The sequence below is a fragment of the Aptenodytes forsteri genome, unplaced genomic scaffold, assembly GCF_000699145.1.
Source record: "Aptenodytes forsteri isolate BGI_AS27 unplaced genomic scaffold, ASM69914v1 Scaffold10, whole genome shotgun sequence".
Taxonomy (NCBI): Eukaryota; Metazoa; Chordata; class Aves; order Sphenisciformes; family Spheniscidae; genus Aptenodytes; species Aptenodytes forsteri.
Genome location: NW_008794117.1, coordinates 4,292,111 through 4,319,188, shown reverse-complemented (window position 1 = coordinate 4,319,188; position 27,078 = coordinate 4,292,111). Strand labels below are relative to the sequence as shown.

The 27,078-nt window shown below is 35.9% G+C and overlaps 1 protein-coding gene across 1 annotated transcript in view; it reads left to right on the top strand.

The window, feature by feature from the left end:
* Nucleotides 1-27,078, top strand: part of RYR2 (ryanodine receptor 2) — a gene marked incomplete at its 5' end in the record, with an annotated part of 258,073 nt that overhangs the window by 25,402 nt on the left and 205,593 nt on the right. Inside the window, 6 exons of the mRNA XM_019471222.1 lie at nt 5,903-5,998; nt 16,358-16,476; nt 16,896-17,029; nt 19,992-20,233; nt 23,949-24,141; nt 25,903-26,119. Of these exons, the coding sequence (XP_019326767.1) occupies nt 5,903-5,998; nt 16,358-16,476; nt 16,896-17,029; nt 19,992-20,233; nt 23,949-24,141; nt 25,903-26,119 (1,001 nt within the window). The remainder of the gene's footprint in view (nt 1-5,902; nt 5,999-16,357; nt 16,477-16,895; nt 17,030-19,991; nt 20,234-23,948; nt 24,142-25,902; nt 26,120-27,078) is intronic.

The following is a 27,078-nucleotide window of genomic DNA, read 5'->3' as shown; positions in this document are numbered from 1 at the left end:
AACATTGGAACAGGCTGCCCAGGGAAGTGGTTGAGTCTCCATCCCTGGAGGTATTTAAAAGACGAGTAGATGAGGCACTTAGGGCCATGGTTTAGTGGACATGGTGGTGTTGGGTTGACGGTTGGACTCGATGATCTTAGAGGTCTTTTCCAACCTCAGTGATTCTATGATTCTATATCATGTCCACCTGCAGTCACTGAAAATCTCATAATACCTTCTGTAAGTATCTAAGTGTTGGTGTCCTGGTCAAATTTCTATTTAGGTAGTAGCATTTAATTGCGTGATTTGTTTGCTCACCAATTTGAATTGCATTTGTTATTTATGTTTGATTATGACTCATTATATAGGGTTATTAATCCACCACTGTAGCTGCCTGCATATTCACTCCTGCTGAGTTGTTAATTGTCTACAAAAGGAAACTGTACTGCCTAAGAGACCAATTCCTTCCTCCTTTGTCATCAGGTTTTCTCAGTGCCATAAGTAAGCCTAAATAATAACGTTAACACAGACCTTAAGTGACTGAGGACAGTAATGTGTCCCTGCTATTAAGCAGTCCTTTGTGCAGGCTGCATACATGTGCCTGTGCTGCTTGCTTTCTGTTACACGCCAGCTCTAACGTGAGGGCCTGCTTGCCTTTGACTTGCACGTGTTTTGGCAAAAGCTTGAGTTTGGGCAAAGTCCTCATGCAGGATTGTTATCTTACTTTCTAGTAAAATATAAAGCACTTTATGTATCGTTTATACTCACAAAATCTCACTCCTGAGAAATTTGGTATTGAAAAGGTATACAAGTAATGTTATGTTATACATCAATTCCATTAAAAGCTCTACAACTGAATACCGAGTTTGTAAAATGAAGTGGGTCAAGTGGTTAGGAAGTGCCCAGATGAACGTAGTGTGTATAGTACGGCTCTTTTGCGGGTATGCATTGTGATGCATATAGTTTTTCTATAGGACCCATTCCTTATTTAGTGCTCGTTTATTACTGGTACTTATAATACTTATTTTTCTCTTTGCTACTCAGTGTGTGGCATTGAACCTTATTTATTGTAAGCCTTTTAATTCATGTTTGGAAAACAAAGCTATTATCTTGGAGCACTTTTGTGCCATTGATGATTAGTGGTCTGAATAATTAGAACTATTAATAAGTGTTCTGCTGGAAAGTTCTGTAATAAGGCAAATAGAAGGTATCATCTCCCGTTCACTCAGAGGAACAGATACAGAGAGAAATTTAGGTGAAAAGACTCTACCAATGCTAGTTCCCAAATTAAGAGCTGTGGGATCTGACCTTTTTTCAGAATATTCAGCAGTATTTCGTGTGTGCAAGGCATGCTGAAAACTTGCATTCCTCCAAATTCAGAGGCACAGAAAATGCAAATTCAATGGCATGCCTCACTTCACATAAACTATCCTTACTACCCAACAGCAAAGTGAGGCAACTGAGACAGGAGTTCTGTATACAGTACTGTTACAAAGCTTTTCCGTAGTAAAAGTAGGTCCATCATTTTGTGCTCTTGAAGAAGAAAATAATCTTTGGGGGCGAAAAAAAGGATTACCGGCATATGGTGCCCAGCCCTTGATAAAACCAATGAGGTGCTTCTGTCTGGCCCACTACCTTTTCTGCCAGAGGAAATAGAAGTTGACGCAGTAAATATCATTGAGACAAACAGAAACCCTCTCCTTTGTTCCGAGAAATCATGGAAAGAGCTAGCTGAACAGTGGCTGCTGTCATTCTTGCCACAGGCTGTTAGAGTACAAGGCAGTTCCTGTGGCTGTGATTCTGGTTGAGGAGTTGCTGAGATCTACCACCTCTTTTGTAGTTGAAGATTGTAGCATGATGCATATGCACAGGTTGGAAGGGTGACCAAAAGTGGCATTTCCTAACGTTGGATTGCTAGATTTTATGAACATTATAAGGTAACTTTAATGTTTTTGATTTCCATGGTTTTTATAGTTGTAAGCTCTATACACCTCTCTCCAGTTCTGTAACTTGCAGCATAGTGACAAGTGAGTCAGCCAGCATGTGGATCAAAAGCGGGACTGGAACTTCAGATACCGCTTTGGTTTCAGCTAAAAGTAATTCGTAAATGATACACTGTTGTCCATTGTATTGCAATTCTATATGAAGAACTGCTTCGGAGGTAGATGGGAGTTTTTGCTGGTGGATTTATGATGGAGAAATTCTATGACTTGGGACCGTGAATTATATTGTAGGTTCTTGAATGGAGCATCCAGATCCTTTCCCTCTTTTTTTTTTCTCATGTCTTACGTTTTTCAAACTGGTATAGGCCTTTCTCATGTTTGTTTGCATGTTACAGCTCCATGCTTCACTTATCTTTGCCAATGTCTGTCTTCCTTCAGAACACTATAGGCTGTTGTAGAAAATGAAGAAAATATTTCTTAACTGTATTTCAACAAAACAAAACAACCCATATAGCTTTGGCTATCTTCATGCTTGCAAGCAACCAGATTGTTTAGTCTGAATTTTTTGAAGGTAGCTCAACTATTGGCAGGCAGAAAGGGTAGCAAATCTTATCTTTAACAGTTAAAATTTGGAAAAGATGCATGAAACTAAACTAAGCTTTCACAGTGAAAATGATACTAAATCTTAGTGTAAGCTTCTCATCACACCAGTATTACTGTTATGTTTTCCCTCCTTCTGCTTCTCTCTTTACTCACCCTAATGCGCGAATGAATGCTTGAAAATGTGACATTACATAATGTGATTTTTAGGGATGTCTGCTTTTTCAACCCTGAGATAAAAAGGGTTAGAAGGAACACTGGTCACAGTGAAAATGATACTAAATCTTAGTGTAAGCTTCTCATCACACCAGTATTACTGTTATGTTTTCCCTCCTTCTGCTTCTCTCTTTACTCACCCTAATGCGCGAATGAATGCTTGAAAATGTGACATTACATAATGTGATTTTTAGGGATGTCTGCTTTTTCAACCCTGAGATAAAAAGGGTTAGAAGGAACACTGGTAAAATTTTTACATCTTAATCTATCTTTCAGCTCATATATGCCCACTAAGTAAAGTGAATCTACTTTAGGCTTTTTTTTTTAAAGGTGATTATTCTGTGTATACTAATGGTACTTGAGTTATTAAGAATCAGTTGAAGAAGTTATGGCAGGGATTACAAAAATTTAAAAGTATCTAGACTAGGTCCAGAGAGCTAATGTCTCAATGAAATCAACTGATGACCTTCTAGAGTGTAGATGATGGAGTATAAAAGTCTGTGGTTGGGTTATTCATAGATGTAGGGGAGTGTTGATGTTTCTGTAACAGTTTAGTTTGTTTTATCTCTTGCTGCATTAAGCACAGCTCAGACTGGAGGAAATAGTGGCTTGATTGCTGAATCATTTCTGTAGAAGTCTGAAATTTCCAATTGACAAGGCCAGAAAATACCTTCTGAAAGAGCCTACTTGTCCTGTACCAAGTATTGTTTCCATGGACTTGTAGTGAGAAGAACAGTGCACAAGCTTTTTTTGACTTCCCAGTCTCCATGCCCCTCCACCCCCTTACGTTACTTCCCTAACTGCATTATCTTCTGGCAGCTAATGCTTAAGAAGCCTGGCTTTGATCTGGCTATAATGAATTTGTACATTGTTCTGCTCTGAATAACGCTGGAGCTGTACAGTAATTGCATGGGTGACAAATGGATATTGCTTGCTCAGTCTTGCTTAAGCAAATAGTACTTTGTTTTTGAGTCTGCACATAAATAGAAGTAGACTGTGATGCCACAATTCATGGCTTTTGTCATATCATTGACATTGTGCTATATTTCACTGTGGTGAGTATGGAGGCATTTACAGACTTTAAGTTGAGACTGGATACTATCACGTATAAAAATCGTAGAATGATAGAATGGTTTGGGTCACAAGGGACCTTTAAAGATCATCTTGTCCAACTACCCTCACCGTAAAAATTCCTTCCTTATATCCAGTCTAAATCTACCCTCTTTCAATTTAAAATGATTGGTCTATATCTACTAAGGTATCTGTCCTTCCTCTACTACAAATACGTACAATCACTCTGAACTTGTATTTGATCCTTTTGTATCACCAAAGATGTGCAGGAGTATATGTAATGATGTGACTTTAATATCTGACTGACCACATCCTGTCTTTGTTTTTTATTTCTTTAAAACTGGATGCTAGTCTTGTTCAGAGTAGTGGGCAATAAAAGAAGCAACTGTTGAATATTATTTTTTGTTTTCAATGTTAAGTGGCTGTGTGTGTCATTTAATGCACAGCTTTAACCACCGAATACTAACCTTTCACAAACTTGTGCTTAGCTGCATTTATGAAACCATCTGTGTCTTATTACTGTTAACAAAGTTAAATTTATTGATGTCATGTTAAACAGTGAACTATTACTGCCTTCATTTTATGTTCATACCTGAAACACAGTGAGATTATGTGGCTTGCCTATAATCAATAAAAAAGTCACCTACAGAAACAGGTGTTCCTTAGTTCTAATTGGTGTCTTGTAACAAGATGCTCCTCCTCTTATGATTCCCATATTTTCAGATAACTATGGTCACGATTAATTAACTATGTAAGATTTCAGGGTATAGATTTGATGTCATATAATACAGCAAGAGAATGTTTTGTTTGTTTGTTTTGCTTGTTTGGGGTTGGTTTTTGTTTTTTCTTTTTTTTTGTTTTTTGTTTGGTTGGTTGGTTTGCGGTCTCTTGTTGGGTTTTTGGTTTTTTTTTTTGTTGTTTTTTGTTTGGTTGGTTGGTTCACGGTCTCTTGTGTTGTTGTTTTGTTTTGGTTTTGGCTATGAAGCAATTGGATTTTGGTCTCTTTCCTCATGATACAAAACTGTCAGTGCAGCGACTTGTTTGCAACTACAAGATTGCTTTTCCCCTCTGCAAATACACTTTCATACTTATGTCACAAGTCTGTAAGTTTAACCTTTTATAAATGAAACAGCATAAAAAGTAGTTGCAATATAATATAGGGAATTTCTGCAGCAATAAAACATAGATTTTAAGAGGCCATTGCTTCTTAGCAGGACCAACAGTCTCTGCTGCTGAAAATAACCATAGAAATTTCAGGTTGAAATATTTTGTTGGCAGAATTGGAAAACAATCTTAAGAAAAGCAGTTTGCACTGTTCCACACACCAAACAGATATGTTAGCGCCTCACTCTTTTTTTGGAGTAGAACAGATGCTTCTCTGAGAGCTCATGTGTATGCACATACATGCAAACGCACATATTCCAGGACAGGGCAGGCTTGTGGGTGCCTACAGTGTTCAGCGAGATCTCTACTCATTTATACCCACCAAGTCTATGACTATTCTATGATTCTAAGTCAGTGCGTGCATTCAGTCTACTTCAATCTTCAGCTTAAAGCATGAGGGTGAAACAGTTTCAAACCAGTTACTTCCTCCCTACAGCCCTGTCAAAAGTATGACAAACAGTTCCTGGACATGTATTTTGTTTTAGTTCCTATTATTCTTGAACAAAAGTATTTTATCAAAAGAAAATAATTTACATTCAGCACCTATGATGTTGGCTTCACGTTCTCCTCTTCCAATGTTTCCTGTCATTACAAGAATGCTGTTTTACAGAAATCTGTTTCTACAGGAGCAGCTGACTTTTGTGGTGTCAATACCGGCTACTTCATGTAGAGCATTTTGCCGGGATTATTGAGGTGATTGTAAAGCCAAAATAATTCAAATACCTTAAAGGTCAATTTGATGCCAAGGTTATTTCTTATGCTTAAATCTAACCATCACTCACATTATTTAAATCAAGAACATCAATAATTAAAGATTGATAATCTGTCTTACTGGATCCTTCCTGGAAAGACAAGACAGGGATTCTTTTAATTTAAATGGACTTACAATTGTGATTGTTTTTTTTTCTCTCTCTGTCTGTTTCCAATAGCGGCTCTGATTCGAGGGAATCGTAAAAACTGTGCTCAATTTTCTGGATCTCTTGATTGGTTGATCAGCAGATTAGAAAGACTGGAAGCCTCTTCTGGTATGCTTTTTAGTATTTTAACTTCCTTCTTTGACCAGTTTTTCATTCTTTAAAATTGGTGATAAACTTGTTCAGTCTATTTATCATTAAGTTCTTCCTATGAGAGAGTAAATTATATTAATAAAGTGAGATTTATAATTGTAACATTTTTACATATTGATTTCAGTTGTAGTTCTACCTTAAGTTCTGGCAGTCTTTCCTTTTCCTAGGCCAATTGGTTGTAATGTTATCTTTTAATTCAGGCAAACCAACCATTTGGCGAAACAGTTGTTCTACAGTTTCAGTTGTATTGTTGCTTTCTCTCTAATTCTAGTACCTTCTCTTCCCTTCTCTTTGGAAGTCTGCATGTGTTTCAGGATTTGCATCAAACTAAATATAATTATAAACCGTATGGAATGGATATAATTTGTCTCTTCTTGAAGGACTGTAGTGGTAATGTAGGGAAGTTCATGTATTCTACTTGAGTATGCGCAATAGATGGGTCTTCAGAAAACACCTATATGTTTGCATGTAACAGTGTTACCTCCTTAATACATACACATTCCCTTTTTAATCACCTCTCTCACTCCTGAGGTCTGAACTTCTGTTTGAAGTTAATAAAAAGGAGCATGCCCGAAACACATTTATGATTTGAAAATCTGGGAATTCTGTCTCACTTTAGACACAAATTCTTTAAGCTAGCTTATTTATTTTCTTTGTCATTACCTAATGTCTTATCTTCCTCCTGAACCGCTATGTTAACCCCTTAGTGTCCTGGAGATGCAATTAGTACCTGTGTTGCTCAAAGTGAAAGTAAATGAAGTTATGCTGAGCTGTACTGTAATTCTCACTGAAGTGGTGATCCTGGATTCTGTTTCCTTGGAAACAATCTGTTCTCCGTAAACCTACTCTGCCAACCAAATACATTGTATTTTTAAGTTTCTAATGATTTAAAAAAAAAATACTGCAATTAAACATGATCAAAAAAACTCTCTGGACTATATTGGAAACATATACTTTTTGAACAGAATAAGAAATAAGCAGTATGAACACTGCACGTTAGGTGAGTGCAGATAATATCTTAAGAATTTTTTTTGGTGATATATAATTCCTATTGGCATTGACAGCTTGTAACTGTGTACCTCTTTACTGTCTTAAATGTAGTTATTAACATGACTGTAGTCTATAACAGGACCTTAAAGGTAGTTATCTGGATTACCACCTTTGGCATGTGCTTATTTAAAAAAAAATAGTCTTCAATACTTAGAATAATTATTTTGTCGTTTTTTAACAATACTACTCTATTTTCTTTAAAAGTATGTGTTTGAAACGTGCCACTGTAGTTTGATTTTGTAAACAGATGGTAGACAAATCTCATTGCATTAGAGAACCTCTGCTAGGTGTATCTCAAAGTTACTGAAGAGATACTAGGACTATGTTTCTGGAATTAATAGTGTTGATTTCATGGGTGATACTTCAGTCTCTTGCCCCATTTTACTGACATAAATACAAACTTTTTCTTTTTTTCTTACATGAAGATTTAATTACTGTTCTTTTCAGCATGAAAATATGCCAAAATTATGTCGTCTAGGCATCTGAACAGTAGACAGTACTCAAACTTGGTCCCAGCAGCTAAGAAATGAGATTAAATAAAGTGATTAGTTCTGGACTCTTAAGACTGATTTTTGACTCTTTTCAAGCATGCTTTTCATGATGGTGATTACATAAAGATCAAAACCCAAATACAGTTGGTAAGAAATGTCACTGCAGCCTGATCCCCACCCCTCTTGTTTTTCAAGATTAGTAAAAGTATTTATTGGAATAAAAAAACATGCGGAGTGTAAGGCCAGTGTTCTAAATTTTATTCTTACCAATGTAATACTTCTTGGAGTTCTACAGGTTACAGCAGTAACTGAAAACATGGATCTGATGTGGTGAGATCTTTTAATATCTGATTTGCCAATTAAGTGAGTCATAGGAAACAGGAATAAAGAAATTATGAAAAACATGAAATAAGAAAAATGTTAAAAGCTCCTTACAGAAAGCTTTATTTCGCACATTCAGAAGACAGAAAAGTTACACAAGCAGGAGCTCAAAGTCTAAATTAAGCTCTTATACCTGATAAGGAATTTGCCTTGCAAATTATTCCTCCCTGTAACTAAAAGTGAAGAGAGAAATATAGAAATATAAATAATACAAATTGGAGAAGTTGTACATGTTAACATATGACATAACGCAGTAAAAGCAATTTTGGTTTGAGACATTTCAACTTTTTATATAGGTCATTAACATAATCTAGACACATATAATTTTTTTTGCCATTATACAAATCTTAAGTTGCACTACTAGAAGAAACCGCTAACTGTTTGTAATATACCTTCTAGTATAGAAGGTGAGAAAATTCTATGTTTTAAGTCAATAATGAGTAAAAAATAGTCCTGTGGAGAGAAGAATTGTAAGCAACCAAGAAGCTAGACAATTTTGTAATGCTTCTGCTACCAGCGGCAATCTCAATTTCTATAGTTTGTTTCATTTTTTTAATAAATGTTAATATACTTCTAATTTATATTTTTCTTTGTAATTTGAATATAAGAACATTGCAGTATAAATATTTGTGATGTCCTGTATAATTTGTATTAATCTTTAATGCTCAGAGCTGTAGTCCAACCAATTTAATAGAACCTCTTGTATTAAATGTAGTAGTATTTTTACTGTAATAGCAGATAGAGACTTGTCTTAACCTGTCTCTTTTTTATTGCCTGGTTCTAGCTACTGTAACTGATATCCCTTGTATGATATTCTTTGATCTTCTGTTTCTGGTTCATGTTTATGTTTTCACAGTAGATGTAGGTATCAAGGTGGATTTCAGGAGCTAAGTATTAATAGCACAGGGAAGGTATTTTGAATCCACTGCAGGAAGAGCAACAGATTTGAAAAATATTCAATGTGTAGCGATTGCTGTGTTTTAAATTTTTATTGTCTGTTTTTTTCATCTCTCTCTAGTTCACGTGTGCTTTGCTTTGTCATTACTATTAATACATATAATTTCCCCTCCCTCCCCTCTTCTGTTCTCTGCTCTCACCCCGCTGGAGCTGTTTCAGAGTTACAGACTAAGAAATGTTTTCTAGTTGCAGTTGTGACTGTTTTGCTTTATATATAATATATGTTACTGTTTTGTTGGAAGATGGCCTCTTGAGAGTCTTTCAAGCCTTGTTTTCTGTAATTATGCTACACTAAGTTCAAAAGGCAGGAAGGTTTGTAGTCAGACCAATGGGCAGGGTGGTTACAACAACAGTGAGAACAATGTGACACACCTTTCCAGTTACATATTTGTAGTTTTTTCCCATCATCTTGTTTTAGTGTTGTGTGTTGTTTCATGAGCTGGGAGGAACATAATAATCTTCCTTTCAATAATAATTTTTCATTGATTAAAGAGTTGTCCACAGGAATTAAAATTTCCTTTCCCATCCTGTTCTTCCCACTCCCGACTCATACTTCTGCCATAGATAGATGTGTCCTTGGATTCATTGACATCTTAAGGGAGGAATGCCAGGAAGGGAAGATGTCCCCCATTGTAAAAGTTCTTTGGTTTATATTAGACTGGTAGACATTTGAGAAGAAATGTCATAGGCGTAACACAGTTGTTCTCATCAGCCTTTTACTGTGGCATTAATACATAAGAAATATCCTGCTATTGCTGAGTATCCCAAGTAAAAATTGGAGTTGTCTCAGCTGCAGATCACCATTTGGCATGTATTATCACATTTCTTACCTCAGTAGTCTTCAAAGGATCAGCAACAGCCATGAGAACAGATGTGTCCTGTAGTAAACAAGGCAAATAAGCTGTTTGTGTTCCCCTCAGCTTTGTCATTAAACATTCATGTGCATTTTGTTTATTTGCCATAAATCTGTTCCTGAGATGAACTGACCAACAGCACAGGAAAATACTGTCAAATGTCAGTGGTAGGAGTGTTCTCCCTCTCAGAGCCAAGGGTGAACTGCCACGGCGTTCACTAGCTGATTGGCAAGATCTGCAGTGGGTAACTGCGGTTGCAAAGAGCAGTTATACATTGATAGTTCTCCTCTTGGAAGTTTTTTCCTTTGTCTTGGGGCAAGCAGAGAGTTTAGAAGTCAGTTATTCTTCTCTTGGGATGAAGACTGGTATAGAGACTTTGAGGCATTTGCCCGTGTAAGCCCATCTAGTCAGCAATGTTTCATAGAAGTATTTTTGCAGCATTTTGTTTCATGTTTTTACTGCAGAACTATGGCTTTAGGGTGGGGGGACCTGTTTCACTATGCTATTTCTTCCTACTCCTGGCATGCACCTAATCTGTTTCAGCCGTGGCATGTTTGTGCTCTGAATCCTTCAGCTGCTCAAGATAGGAGGCAAAAAGAGCATACGAGGCTAAATCTGTATCACTACTTTAGTTCTCAGCTGGTGTTACAGACAGTTAGCTGCTCATAGCACTGGTGTCTAGTTAGAGATTTGCTGATCATCCTATCACTGTAGCTAGCATATTACATGTAGAGATCCTAACCAAATAGATCTCCTAACTGAACACTCATGTTGGTTTACATTATTGTTAGGGAAACCTGCTCTGCAGATGCTGTGATCTTCTTGCTTTCATGAACATTAGAGTAACAGAGAATTTAACTGAAACAAGCATTTAAAAAATGGCAAAATCGCAGGCTAGATCTTTCCTCCACGACAGTCCACTTTGGTATGAGAGCACTCATCTAAGGAGAATGTTCTCACAATTATGCAGTTGCATGTGATTTGTCTGCAACCTTCTTAATTTCAATGTACTTCCCCAGTTGTTCATGGTGAAATTATTTCCTAAGAGACCTAATTTACATCTGAAACTCTCAGGGCTAGGATTTTCAGAAATAATTCAAAACTTTGTGCTCAACTTTTGGAGGTTCAATATGAAATTTGTTACAACAGCTCTAAAAATGCTGTGTTACAGGGTTTCTGTTATGTATGCATTTTTAAAAATTAATCTCAAAGTAAAAATAAGGTTTGAAAATTAAAACCTAAATGTTTATGATATTTTAGTAAGGTATGAGAGGAATTCTGTAAACTGCAAAGTAATGTGACATTGTAGTTGTACTGCATAATGAACCTCATGACATGCTGCAAAAATTCTGAAGGTACTAATATTTGCAATGCTTGTTTGTCCTGAGTTTTCTTCTAGGAACTAGGCCACTTGAACTCGTTCCCCATATGTTCTGGTAACATAACTTCTATGATGCCTCCAAAACTGATTTTATAATTAAGACTTTTTCTGGTTTTGAGGGAGTCAGTTATACAAGATGCTAATTATGCTGTGCTTTAGTTAACTCGAGAGGCACAGTAGGTTTAGCTTTTAGTATGTAAATGTGCTCTTGTAATTTTATGCGGGATGCTTGCTTGCCAGATTTTAAGCTTTATATGGCTTGACTGAGGTGAGGATATTCACAGTTTTAATTTACAGTGGTAGATCTACAATAGGGAGAAATACTGGATTATATTACACCTTTTAAATAAGAATACCTGGCTGCATATATTTGCCTAAAATAATTAATTCATTTTCTAAGGTAGAGTGTTTGTGAGGAAGAAACACCACACTCTGTCAGTGACACCAAAATTAAGTTCACCTTCAACATTGAAGTTGTTAGCTACATCTCCTGCAGGTGTTTTCTTGAATGTGTCACAATAAAGATCTGATGCCATAAACTATTATCAATAAAACTCCTTTTTTCACTTTTTTCTTACCCTTGAACTAAAGATGTCATGAAAACAGAATAAAGGCATTAAATATATAAACAGCAATTGTTTGCACTGTACAATTGTTGATTGTACAAATTAGATTAGCAATCGATTCAGTTCCTGATCTTCACCGAAGTTAAAGAAAGAAAATGGAGATTTGTCCAAGTATAAATGTGTCTGAGAGTAGACCATGTTAGAAGTGAGATATCACAGGTGCTGAGTGAATAATACAATAATGCTTCAGCTTTCTCTTCAATGTATAAATTAAGATTAGATTAGTCTTTCACTCTGAAATATATTCCAGATGGGCTTAACTAGTCCTTCTGAAATTTTAAAGGCATTAAAACATACATAATAAAAAATAGAATAGGGCAAGTTAATAATTTAATATCCTCCAAGTGAAGATTTTTGGAACCAGAGAATATCAGGTTTTGAGTATTTTTTTTTTTTAAGGGCATGCATTTTATTCTAGTATTCTACAGGATGACATTAGAAGAGTCAACATGTTGTCCTGAAAAGATATGCTTCCTTTCATCTGTTATTAATTTAGAAAGAATTTTCACTCATCTTTATCATAAACTCTGCATATCATACTGTTTGTGATATTTGTATTAAATTCGAACACTTCCTGCTTTACTGCCTTGAGCAACTCTGATGAAATTGGAACAGGTCCAGTTGTCTTTAAGTAGACAATCTAAACAATCTAAAAGTGGATCAGTCCAAACAGACATTGTACATTCATATGCAATTTTTTCTGAAATAAAGGGAGTTTGCCCTTAGAACAAAATGTGTTTGATTATTAGCATTCAGATGCTGCAGTAATTGAAGAAGTTGCTGTGGCAGCTGGGTCTAATTGATAATGTTCATTTATTATTGAATGTTTACATCTTCAAAGTATTTTTACTTCCGTTATTGAAAAGGTTAAGACTAGAAAATGAACCCTGTATACTATTTTAAGACAAAATTAAGATTATGAATCTGCCTACACAAATCTGAAAATTCCAAGGTTATGGTCACCACACTTACATTATGTGGTATCATTTCATATCGGATTACTGTTTATACTGTTAAAAGTCTATTTCACCGCTACGATGAGAGGTGGCAAATTTTAAATTACCAAGTTTTGAATGTAGTGATTTCCCTTCGTTCCCAGATCACTGTTGCACACAATAAAGTTGTTGATCTTGTTACAGATTACCCCTCTAGATGGAGGATCCTTTTGTAACACTTTTCTTACCTTCCTAGGTACTTTTACCACATTCAGGTGACCCCTGCCTGTCTAGTTGGCAGGCTGGGTGGATTGTGCTCCTGCTATGTTGCTACAGGGCATCTACTGCTTTAGCTTGCTCTCATGACTCTTAGATTTTTATCCTTTTTATCAATATTGTTACTGTCAATATTGGAAGTGTACATCTATTGCAGCCCAGATCATACCACTGCCAAATTCAGGTTTAACATGTTCTCTTATTTGTAGTTGAGACTTTCTGCTTATACCTTCAGGGCTACAGAATCACTTCGGGAGTTTGTGTCTAGTTCATTATATTGTGGTTGTGACTTTTTTTGGAGCCACCGCACAGAACAGGAAAATTGTCTACAATATCTATACAGGGTCACCTGCATTTTCTGTTTACATATGTATGACTGTCTTCAAACATATTAAAACACACACTTTTTTGGAAACCTGTTTACCAGATAAATCAAATTGTCACTGTATCTGTTGCTTTCCACCTCTCCAGATAAATCAAATTGTCACTGTATCTGTTTCCAGATACACTTTCCACCTTTACTACATTTCAGTCCTTGAGTAATCTGTACCCTTTATTAGTGATGGCAGCATATATTCCTCCAGGTCCCTGGAAGAAACATTAATGAGTATTGGGATAAAAGGTGATGGTGCTGTAGGTTGTCTGAGATGAAAACGAGAGATCTGAATGAAGTCAGATGACTGCAGCCATGACTGAAATCACTGGGTATTCCAATCCTCATTTTAATTCAGATTTTCTTGAATAAAAAAAATAAAACTACTTTTCAAATAGCAAGTAATTTAAAAGTAACCATTGTCTCTTCTGGCAGAGTAACTTGGTCTTAACAGGGATGGGATTCTAAAATCTAAGTTTAAAGAAAAAATTTAAAAATCTTCGTTGACATATGACTATTCATAACATTCTTCATCTCTTTTTATCCCTCTGTGAGAAGTCTGCACAGCCCAATTTCTGTCCTTTATAAGATAATTTTTTGTTGTTTTTTCTTTATGAGGAGGTCTGCAGTTTCTTTGGTTGTGTTGGTCTTTTTGTTTTTAATAGAGCTATACCTTGATCCAAATGCAAGTAAGTGTAGTGTAATTTTGTCTGAAATTAACAATTGAAAAAAAATAATTCATGAACTGAAGGTATTTTAGTCTTTGCTGGTGCGCAACAATGGAACATGTCCTAAGTCTACGAATGCATATCTTTGCATAGGTAGGTTATTTCTATAAGTTGTTAATGGTGTTTAATATTCCTTTCCTCAATAAGATACTTGGGAAATTCTCCAGATGGGATTTTCTGCTGAAAAGACAATAGATTAGACTTGGAACTCCTGGCCATTTATATTCCTCATAAATAATGGTTTTAATACCAGTCTGTAATTGTTTCATAGTTATTACTTATTTCATTGCTTTTCATTATTCACTGCATAAGCATGCATTTCATACTTAGCAGAAACAGATATATTGATTTCAACAATTTTTTTATACTCATTACTTTAAATTCTCTTCAGAGTTTCTGGTTTTCAGCTTTTCTTTTAATTTTCATTTGGTTGTCCCTCAAATGCTTGCTCAATTAACTTTTAATTTTTAATTTTTGCTTTGTGAGAGGCTTTATGATCAGTTAGTTATAATGTTCCAGACTATTTTGTATTGTTACTCAGGAATTATTTACAAAAACAATAAATCAAAATACATATTCTTTTTACTTAAATTTGCATTTCTAATTTTTTTTTATTGTTTACAAATTGAAAAGCTTGTTTTTATTGTTTACAAATTCAGAAAACCTCAGATGCATACTGAGGACAGTTATGTGGATGATCCACAATCTTTAAATTCTTAAATATTAGCTGTCATTTATTTATGATACACATTTTTTTCAGTGGTTTATTCAAAACCAGTGGAAATCTAACAGAAAAGCACTTGCTCCCCTCTGTAAGCTTTAGATCCAATCTGGAATGTTAAGGTGAGAGGGAGGCAGCTGATCAGCTGACTGTTTCAAATTTAATATTTCTGTGTCATAGAATCATAGAATTGTTTAGGTTGGAAAAGACCCTTAAGGTCATAGAGTCCAACCGTTAACCTAGCACCGCCAAGTCCACCACTAAACCATGTCCCTAAGCGCCACATCTACACGTCATTTAAATACCTCCAGGGATGGTGACTCACCCACTTCCCTGGGCAGCCTGTTCCAATGAAATCTGTGTTCAGTTAGTAGCTGTTCGGAACTTTTTTTTCTTAGCTGACCCTAGCCTTACTCAGCTGTAGCGGCTGATGATCTCTTCCTCACTAGGATCAAAGAAAGACCACAGTACTCTTACTGAGACAGCATTTTTTGTCTGATGAATTTTTTTTCCCACACCAAGGGGAGTTTACATTGCTACCATTTTTCTTTCAGTAAAAAAGAGCGTGGCAAAGAACAGAATACTCATGCTATGGATCTTGCTTTGCAAGGGTTAAGCTGAGTGAGTGGAGCCATGGCTTGAATACAGGGATGAAGACAGAATGATGAGATGTACAGGGCAAATAGGAATTGCCTATCTCTAGGTTTAAGACTGCTTCTCAGCTTTCCCTCAGTGCTCTGACTTTTCTTATTGTGGCAACAGCTGTAGCAACTGATAATGATGAACTACATGTGTAGTATTTGTCTTTGCCAAATGTGGAAGATCCCAAAGCAAGTGGTGACTTGATCCAGTACACAAGGGAGCCCTGTTTTACTGCCCCACTGCAGGGAACCATTGCAAGGCTAATGATTCTTGATGGCAATGACTGCTGCTTTATTGGGACTGGAATTGCATTTAATTGAGGGGCCACTGGAGATTTAGTGGTTCTTTACTTCCTTGCACATCTTGGTTTCATGCTAGTTTCTATTTGTTTGCTCTTATAAGAACATCACTGTGGCTCCCAGTATAGCTGTTACATACACAAAGAAAATTATACACAGTGGGCCAGTAGACTGGGAATTTACCTTTGCTCTCTAATTCAGAGGTATATGACTCTATTAGTGGTTCATATGGTTTTCTAAGGGAAGGAATGGAGAACTGTAAATATGGAGAGCATATTTTATGTATATAATATGTATGTAGTGTGAAGTCGTCACCTTTAAGAGCCACTGAAAACCAATATTTTACCCAGTTTGTTTGAATTTGTAAGTGTTGATCATCACATATTTGTTATTAAAAATTCAAATTAATTTACAGATTTTTTCCTGTCCTTTCTGATTTTTACTACATTCACTTATTTTGGGAAATCTAGAAGTACAACATCAATCCTGTTTTGGTTTTGTTTTGAAACTAATCCATGTTGCTGAGCAATATATTAGGAAGTATTATATGCAGTTATGATTTTATATGCACTTTGAATAAATAATTTTTCTTCTTTTTCCCAGGAATCCTAGAGGTTTTACACTGTGTGTTGGTGGAAAGCCCAGAAGCTCTAAACATTATCAAGGAAGGACATATTAAATCAATCATCTGTCTTTTGGACAAACATGGAAGAAACCATAAGGTAGGCAAAGAAGAGACAAGTATATTTAGGTGAACATTTGTGAACAAAGCAAGCACGTTGTTCTGTGTAGAAGTTAGATTTCAAATACTTTAATACTCTATTCATAATTAGGAATGAAACTTTTCCTAAAAGGCATATAAGCAGTTTGAAGAAGCAAAGGGGAATGTTATCTTCTTTTTGATGAAAACGTTGATACACACTAAATCTCAAGGGAAGCAGGAAGAATATATCTTAATATTGTTAGGAGAATTTCATGATTGTTGTAAAATAACACTACGATGTTGGATGAATTACATACCCTTACATGTCTTCCAGTAACAAGGTATATAGCATTATATTGCCTGAAGTAACTCACAGTGATTATGAACTCTTTAGCATGAAAAAATATTTAAGATGAAAAGAATCTTTTTTTTTTTCAGGTCTTGGATGTTTTGTGTTCTCTCTGTGTTTGTCATGGAGTAGCTGTGCGGTCTAATCAACATCTAATCTGTGATAATCTCCTGCCAGGAAGAGATCTGCTCTTACAGACACGCCTTGTCAACCACGTGAGCAGGTAAAAAGAAAAAGAAAAAATCTGTATCTATGAACAAAGCAGAATAAAACTTGTGGTTAAAAGAAATAGTCACTACAGAAAACCTGTTTTACTTCCAAAACTTTTGTTAAGGTATTTTATTCTTACTAGGATTTTAAATACTCTTTGCAATATTGATTAGAATCAAAACATGGGTCAGAGAGAGCTGCTGCAGCTAAAGCTTTAAGTCTGTGAAACTGTAGAGTCTCTTCTAAAGATTCTTGTCTAGATCTAGCTGTGCTTTCAAAGTATTGTCAGCCAGTATCCTGTGATTGCCTTTATGTTTGTGATCTTGTGAGGATTTCCTAATCACCTTTGGTCAAAATCAAGAACTTAGTGCCAAACACCTTCACCAGTTTCTTAAACTAATGTTGATTTTGCCTGGGATATTTAGGGAGTGCCCTCACCCTTCCTCCCACTGGCAGAGTTGTAGAAGCTACCTTCCAGCAGACATTAATAACAAGATGAAGCTAGTAACATCTTAAACTAGCAAAGTAATATTTACAAAGTAAATGTTGATCCAGAGTTTGAATTTATGCTGAGGCAGAAGAATCTGGCTTTAAGTGAAGAATCGTGGGATCTTCCTCTGTCTCAAACTTATATTTTAAAAAGTCTCAATCATTAAGTGAGAATGAAAGTTGAAACATAGAAATAGTACTTATAATTCAGAGTTCATAGGATTTATTAGATGTGGAAAACCATAAAAATTCCACAACTGTCTATTATAAGGAGGCCTTTTCAAGTAAAGATAAATTCAAGTCTAAAGGTGACATTAACTTGACAATTTTATAGCTGATACATTCACTCATACTTTTCATAACCACATGTGACTTGGCTTGCCCCAACACATCCAGTAACACAGCAACATATATAACACATGGAAGGATGGTGTAATGGGATGTCAGCAATAAATTTGAACTGCTGATAAGCTAATAAAAATTCCACAACTGTCTATTATAAGGAGGCCTTTTCAAGTAAAGATAAATTCAAGTCTAAAGGTGACATTAACTTGACAATTTTATAGCTGATACATTCACTCATACTTTTCATAACCACATGTGACTTGGCTTGCCCCAACACATCCAGTAACACAGCAACATATATAACACATGGAAGGATGGTGTAATGGGATGTCAGCAATAAATTTGAACTGCTGATAAGCTAAAATCACTAATGAAAACTGTTGTTAATGCATGAGAAGAAATTTTAAATGTATGGGTACTGATTGAGCTTCTGAGCTGACTTTGGATTTCGTACAGGGAAGGTAGAGCTGTCTTTCCTAAACATGGCTGTAGACAAAGCAAATGTAGTTAACACATATTTTTGCTCTGCATTAGAAAGTTGTGAATGAGATTATTCATATTCTTGCAGTTATAAGGAAAAAAAGATTATTTTTTCAGAAGTCAGAAAGACCAATGAAACACTGAAAATATTTAGTAATAGACTGAGAATTGTGTACCTTGCACCAAAAATAATTAGCAAAGGAATTTTCTAAGATATTGCTGTTGAATGTACTTTTCCAGGGGACTGGAAAACTCTATTCACAAGCCTCTATTTAAAAAGAGTAAGTTGGACGATTAGGTTGATTAAATTGTGGAGTCTGGACAAAGGCATACTAAAGCTGATACTGTGTTCAGGCAGAAAAGATTCAATTGGTGATCTTACCAATAACTTACAAATGACTTGACTTTTATGGAATGTAGCTTTTGTCAAACAGGTTTTGTTTATATTTTTAAGGAGATTAAATGTTTGACTTGTAACAAAGTGAAGAGTATCTATACTTAAACTTTTGGGAAAGACACCCCATATACTTCTAGAAGGAAAGTGTATTAGCCTTATGTGATAAAACAAGTTATTTTAGAAGCAATCAGATCAGTAAAGTCTGCTTTTATACTGACTCGTATTTAACAGCCCATATCAACCCTTCTTCCTCCCCCTGCATTCCCTACACCAGAAGGCATACAGTGAGCTGGGGCTGGCTTAGAGCTAAATTTTTGTTAATTAGGCAACTTGTATGTAGAAAGAAAATATTTATAGAAGTTACAACTCAATCAGTGGAGGGATGTGAAAACTAGATACATTGAGCCTAGAAGTCTAAAAGATTTTTTGCAATATGGGTAACCAACCATTGAGGAAACACACCTAGCATTGATTTTGGCTACTTCTGTGCTCTACAGCTTTAATTCAAGACTGGATGGCTTTCTTAATACAAAGCTGACACGGTAATGATTGTCTGGAGGCAGATTCTTTGGGATGAGATTCTAGATTCAGTATTATCCCAAAAATCAGATTAGAAAAGCATAGTTTTCTTTCAGTTTTTTTCCCTCGTGACCTTTAGATGTATGAGTCTACATATTGCTGTTTAACTAGTTATTGAATAAGCACAGTAATAGTTTTGCCTTTCAAGTATGCTTGTGAAGTACTTTAAAATCATTGGCAGTAGGAACATTGAATTGATATTAAGGATTGGTATAACCACTGCAAATTACTGAGTTACACGAAACTCGGAATAAGGAAGGAAGAGGTACAAGAGAATTTTGAAATAGATTGACACTTTACTTTTGTATCTTTGTAAATGTTATTCTCTTGAATGGATAACCAGTGTTACAGGATGCAGTTTGCTATGTAAAATTAAACCTGCAGTGTGTACTTACTACATTTCTATTAGCTGTCATTTTTGTAGGATTTAACATCTATTAAATGTTCAAACACATAAAATATTATTATTGGTGTGTGAGTGAGGATACTGTTTCAGTTAGTGAAACAAACACTTTTTTACTTTAACTGTATAGAGCATTTTTCACCAGAATAAATAAATAAATTACTTCTGTTGTTTTAATCACACAAAACAATCATGAAATTTGAGTTTAATGAAAAGTCTGCAGTAGTTCATCATGTTCTTGAGATAAGTTTTTAATAACCACTTTCATTCTTTCTGTTTAAGCATGCGACCCAATATCTTCTTGGGGATTAGTGAAGGCTCTGCCCAATACAGAAAATGGTACTATGAACTTATGGTGGACCACCTCGAGCCCTTTGTGACTGCAGAATCAACTCATCTACGAGTGGGCTGGGCTTCAACAGAGGGCTACTCACCATATCCAGGGGGAGGAGCAGAATGGGGAGGAAATGGTGTTGGTGATGACTTGTATTCCTATGGCTTCGATGGTCTGCATCTGTGGTCAGGTATTCTCCTTTTTTTGTTTGTTTGGGGTTTTTGTTTGTTTTTTTTTAAATACTAGAATGTTGTTTGCAATTCCAGTGAATTTGTTTTCAACAGCAGCAAAGTGAATTAGATGTTTCAGTTGACACTAGGAATATACAGAAACAGTACCCTATCAGAATATGTGTTTTAAGTTGACAATCCATATTGAAAAAATTGTTTTATACAAAATAATCCAGATAGAAAACGCAGATAGAATAATAATTTATGTTTCAGCCTGGGAATTATTTTTGGGTTTTCTTCATAGTAACTATAAAGATTTTTATTTAAAACATAAAAGGTGCAAAAAAGGAAGTCTGACAAACAGTCATCTGGATTTGTAATTCCTGTTGATAGTGTAAAGAACAGCCTGAGAGATTTAATTCATAGGACTCTCTCTTTTTTTTTCTTTTTTTTTAAAACAGATTTTTAATCTGGATCTTTAGTTTAGAAGTTTAGAAATATTTTAGAGGCGAAGAAGATTTTTAAGTATGCTTTTTGCCATACATTTTAAAAACAGATATTTTTCTGTAGTGATGTTTTATTTACGTACATTGAGACTGACTGTTTATTGCAAGACTTGCAGAATCATATTCCTCGCTTGCACATGGTGTGATTGGTCAGGTATTAATCTTTAAAATGTTACTGGCCCAGCTTGGATCTATTCATTTAGATACTGAACTGAGTATCTAAAGTCCTTGTATTTACTGTTGACTCTGCAAATATCTTATTCTCTCTTCAAAGTGGGTTAGCTCAGCAAAATCAGAATAATAAAAAAGCAAGCTTGTTCTCTTTTTCTTAATCTTTTTCACATAATTTAACTTTTGTGAAAAGATTCCCGGATATAATTTGGAATAGGTAGTCCTACATGTGGACAGTCCTAAACTTCTTGAAAAAAGTTTCTAGTGTGGTTTCACCTTGGTGAAGAAAAATTTTTTCCTTTGATTTTGAGAGATTATTGGGCAACTGTAGAACTGACTGGAAACTGGGTTAGGCTCATTGGATTGGCAGTTCTTGCCACTGTGAAGATATGAGCAAGTTTTCTAAAGCTCCTTAGCAGACAAGAGAGACGTTTTAGTGAGTTAGCTGTATGCATCATTCAAGGTCTTTGAAGTTTTGAGGCGTTGTGGCTTGGTACTTGGGAAAGAATACAGTTTTACATTTCAAAAGACTTTTCCAATCAAAATAGCAATGGATTGTATTATTAAGTAATAACGTATCAACTGGAGTGGCATCTTAGGAAAGTAGCTGCCACTTTGCCTCTCATGTATAGTGAGAATTACTTTGGAACAATGATGCATAATTAATGATGTCAGTAAAGCTGTGTCATAACTGAGCTTGTCAGATAAAGTAGTATTTCAAAAGAACCAGAAAATAATGAGCCAACCAAAATAAATTTTGTAGTTAGGGTCCCTTTTAGGGAGGAAACAAAAGATTACTGAAAATCAAAATTATTTTTCTACCCACCGGAAACTTTTTAATGAGAAATGTCACAAAAGAATAAATGAACAATTGTTTGTGGTTTTCAAGTCAATAATCCAGCCCAGTTAAAATAAGTCAGACCACCTTTGTATATGCAATTTTTGCATATTAATCTCTGTTGTGGATGTGGCTGGTAGATTTGAAAAGACTTCTGTCTTCATTGACATTCTCATGTAACACATACCTCTGAAACTTGGAAGGACTTTAAGTAGTTCAACGTTGAAAATCATGGCCTTTCTTCTTCTTCCACCATCCCAGGCTGCATCTTGGTAAGTCTCAGCAACGACATCTTTAAAATAATCTTCTGAGCATGAAGCATTTACTGCTTTAATGTATAGCAACAATAATTTCTACCCCTGAGTTTCTGTTCTGGACCAAGCCTTTACGAGAATCACACTTAATTTACATTTGTTTCTTCAGTCCTGCAATTACTTCTCTAATATGGAGAAGTGGAACTCACAAATTTTTAAAGCCTAAGGCCAGAAAAGGCACTTAGATCATTTGGTCTGACTATGTGCTCATCAAAGACCAGTACATATTTCTGTAACAGTCAGCCCTGCATTGATCCCAATAACCTATATTTGGCTAAATTTTAACATCTAAAAAGGCATCTAGTCTCATGTAGCATGCCTTAAGGAGATGAAGTATCCACTCTTCATTGATAGCTCTTTTAGAGTTTAGTTATCCCTGCCATTAAATAGCTGTCCCTTTCTGTGATTTATTTGAAGCTAACTCTCAGCTGTTGTGATGTTTTTCTCTGCTATTCTCTACTGTGCTCTGTGAGTTTTGGGATGTAGAGCTGGTAGAAGGTAGTTTCCTTGCAGGCCATTCCTTACGCTGTGACTGCTACTCTGGTTCTCAGCAGTGTTTCCTATAGATTTCCCGATTTGTGAGGGGCCTTTAGGATTGCTCCATGTCATTCCCCTGTCCTTGCTCATGGAACTGACTATTCTTACAGCAACCGAGCTAAGGACATCCTGTCTTGACAGGGTGCAGGGGAGCAGCAAGAGCCTCTGAAAACTTTTTTTTCTTCCCCCCCACTGTACTGCTGACTGCCCTATCAAGGGGGGCAGATTGCACAAGGGCATCTGTCCTACAGTCTGCAGATTATGTGGCAGTATTGGGAAGTCATTTTCCATACGTAGAGTATCGGAAGTGTTGTTTTTTATTTTTCCTTGGGGTGGTGGTGGGGGTGTGTGTATGAAAATTTATCTGCAGAAGAATTATTGAGATTTTTCTTTCATTATTTTTGCTGCTGTTAAAAACATATGCCATCTTCATCTCCTTCTTGGAAATACAGTGCTTTTAGTTTAAGTAAGTCCTTCATGTTTACGGAAGTTGGACAGCATAGTTAAGAAGTTAGTGCTCTGTTCTTAATATGCATGGTTTATCTCTTGCAGACATTGCCTATCTGATTTTTGGAAAACATGTCTAGAGATATTTTCATACAACTGTCATGCTTTTCCGTAAATTTGCTGTTGTAGGTGTCAGTAAATTTCAGAAACAGTCATTTCCTATTTCTGTATTCTATAGGTTATTTCTCTTGGGAAGCAGGTGTGCTTGTGTAAATGTAATTTGATGCAAGAGAGAATGATCCTTTAGAATTCATACAAAACTTATTAAAGAAAAATACATACATTACTGAATATGTATGCCTCAAAATTGCTGCTGTCTTTGTATATGCCAGAAAAATGCTGGTTTGCGGTTTGATTATGAAACTGGGTAGTATCATCTTATACAAGTTTGCAAGGGTACCATGATGTGGCCCTTAATAACAGGAAGTACCTTACTTTTCCTAAATAATGTACAGTACGAGACTTGTCCTTATCTTGAATAATGAAGCATTCTTTAGTAAAGTATACTAGGTTTCATATTAGATACTAATGGTTGTTTTTCAATTTGCACTTCTACTACTGTGAGGAATAAAGTTTAGTTTTCTTGGTTTTGACTGTTTATATGTGTATCAGTAATTATTTTCACTTACATTAAATGAGATTTAATTCTATTATTTATCATTAAAATAGCTTTGTAGATATGATTGTATGCTTCTGTTCACTGTATTGCAAGCTTAAAATCAGGTCTTGGATGTTATAGGTTAGATATTTATGTATTAATGTGTTTGTGCTCTATTGCTATGTCTTTCTCTTTTTTTAGTCTGCTGTGAAAACCTGTATGATTTTCAGAAGTTTTGCTAAGTGTGTCTCTCTACTTCCATAGGTTGTGTAGCACGAACAGTAAATTCTCCCAACCAACATCTATTAAGAACTGATGATGTTATTAGCTGCTGTTTGGACCTGAGTGCCCCCAGCATCTCTTTCCGGATAAATGGTCAGCCAGTTCAAGGAATGTTTGAGAATTTCAACATAGATGGCCTCTTCTTCCCAGTTGTCAGCTTCTCTGCAGGAATAAAGTTAGCATCCTGTGTAGTTGGTTTCCCCCCCCCCCAGTCTCTTTTTGTTATCTGTGTATGTGAATAAGCTGAATATTTCCCTGGCTGTCTTTGCTCTCATTTCCCTTTCTGACATCTGCTTCTTTGGCACAGTTCCAGTTCTTGGGTAGTGAGAGCTACAAAGGAGTCCTGAAGAGATAGCGCATCTGTTGTTTTTCAGCACACCAGTGTATTCAGGTGGTTTGCAGATAGACCTTAGAAACAGCTGCTTTATCATTTCTTGGCTGACACATTGCTACACATTCACTCCAGGACAGCGTTTGACCTATATGGGAAGAAAAACATCAGTCTTCAATATTAAAAATATATTTGCCCTAACTGACTTGTTATGAGGTAGTAACTATTATTATCTACATTATCGACACTTACCTTAAGAAATGGTGACGGTACACTTTCTTTTCAGCAGGATGAGTTAATATGAATTCAGTCAATCTGTATTCTGGTTGCTGTACTGGCTTTCTATAAAATTTCAAGTCACATTTGAGATGCCAGACTTCTGCTTCCCTGTATTGAATAGTTTGAGACTATAATATTAAAAAAGATTGTGTGATGTTCCAGCGGGGGGACCAACTTTAGCAGGACTGGCAAAGGTAAAGGCTGAAAGCTGATTTCTGTTGGAGACAGAGCAATGCTCTGTGAGGGATCATTCAGACTCTGGTGAGTACTACAGAAGCTAAGAGCTATCACACAGTGGGCATAGCAGCCTCTCCTTCCAGATGCGAAATGTACTTTAGACTTTGCCTTGGATAATACGGAAGATATAGTGTGGTAAAACTATAGACATGCATGCTATGAAATGCAAAACTATAAACCTGCATGCTTTATCTGTGTCATGAGGGAAATATTTGACAGATATTATTTGTGTGCTCAGTGTGTTTTTGGAGAGTGTTCTAGTATAGCATTGACAAAAATCTTATAAGATACTCAGTAAATAGAAAGGAGGCAAAATGTTTCTGTTGTAAGGCTAGTTTTTTGGGTGGTTTTTGATTCCTTCTGGATGGCAATGTTCTGGGAAGATTTTTCAATACTATATCATACTATATCATTGCTACTTCATGATAGCCTCATTAATTGATTTTTTCAGTAACAAAAAAAAAAAACAAACACCATTTTGTAATGAATAAAAGAATGCTTTCCCCTAGGTTTCTACTAACATGACAAGTATATGTTTTAGGGAAGAAAATATGGGATATTTTTCTATTGTGTCCTAAGAATTTAGTGTTCTGTGAGAGAAAAGATAGAACCGTATTCCATGGAGTTTTCAGGCTGATTTCTCAAATGAGAGAGAATGGAGAACTCCTCAACGGAGGCAGTTCAGATATGGTTGATTGATTACTCTGGGTTATAATCTCTGCCTTCTGAGACTTGAAAGGCTGCTGCTTACTTCATAGGTGTGCTAAGTAAACTGATTATTCTCTCTCTCTCTCTTTCTCTCTCTGTGTCTTCTCTTTTGGTCTCATGATTTAGAATACATTTATGGAAGTGAAAATTAACTAAAAGAAAGAATTGTTTACTTTTCCCCATGTTTTTTGCACCTCCTACTTCATAAACTCCAGCAGTAGTCAGAGAAAGTTGAACTGTAAACAATGCAAATAAGCTGCAACATTGATTTTTTTTTTCCCTTTTTTTAAAAATAGCATTCAATAGTTGTTGGGCTTGTAAACTGGTTAGGTTTGACACCATAGGTGTCTCAGTTATCTGAAGTAAGTCTGATGTTTACAGGGTACGTTTCTTGCTTGGAGGTCGCCATGGAGAGTTCAAGTTCCTTCCTCCACCTGGATATGCCCCTTGCTTTGAAGCTGTCCTACCGAAAGAGAAGCTGAAAGTGGAGCATAGCCGAGAGTACAAGCAGGATCGTAGCTATACAAGAGACCTACTGGGTCCCACTATCTCTCTGTCACAAGCAGCTTTCACTCCAGTTCCTGTAGATACTAGCCAGGTATGGAAACTGAAAGACTGCATTTTAATTTTTAAACACACATATTATAGGCCTGTGTTATTTTACATTTGATAGAATTTGCAGCTTGTCTTAAACTCGTTTTTTCTTGGGATTTGGTTGGTATGTTCCATTGTGAGAAGCTGAAAAATGGTGTGTAAGGTCCTGATAGTGCTATCTAGAAATTTCATATATTTCAGTTCACAAACACTATAATAAAGAATGTTTTACCCTTAATATTAAAGCAGGCAAAAAAGAATATTTGAACTTCTGGTTCTGTTACTAGACATTTTTATTACTGTTTAATTAAAATCACTGAAGACTTTGCGTTACGATAAGACTTTTAGACCAGCTTCAACCCTAGTTCTTTACTGGACTTGCAGGTTACTGAGAGTGGCATTTGACTCACTGTGGGCAGTAAATGGCAGGCATTGAAGTTATAGTATTCATTTTCTTTTTACATAGTTGCAAAGAGCAGTAAATCTTTGATACCAAAGATCTCTGATCACAGGTAACGAGTTTATTTTACACTTGACTAGAGTTTGAGATGATACAAATTTTCGTACGCTATGTGCTCAGATTTTACCATATTTAGGAACTCGTTCCTGAAAAAAACACATTAAAAAAAAGAACAAACCTGCTAGTTTGTTGCCATTATGTTCTAAATACAGCATTCTACATGTGTCATGTAATTATTGTTCTGTAACACCAACAATTAGGGTAACATTATCATGCTTCACAGCACTGTTGTACTGGTTTTGGCTGCGGTAGAGTTAATTTTCTTCATAGTAGCTAGTATGGGGCTATGGTTTGGATTTATGCTAGAAACAGTGTTGATAATAGAGGGATGTTTTAGTCATTGCTGAGCAGTGCTTACACAGAGTCAAGGCCTTTCCTGCTCCTCACCCCACCCTACCAGCGAGTAGGCTGGGGGTGCACAAGAAGCTGGGAGGGGACACAGC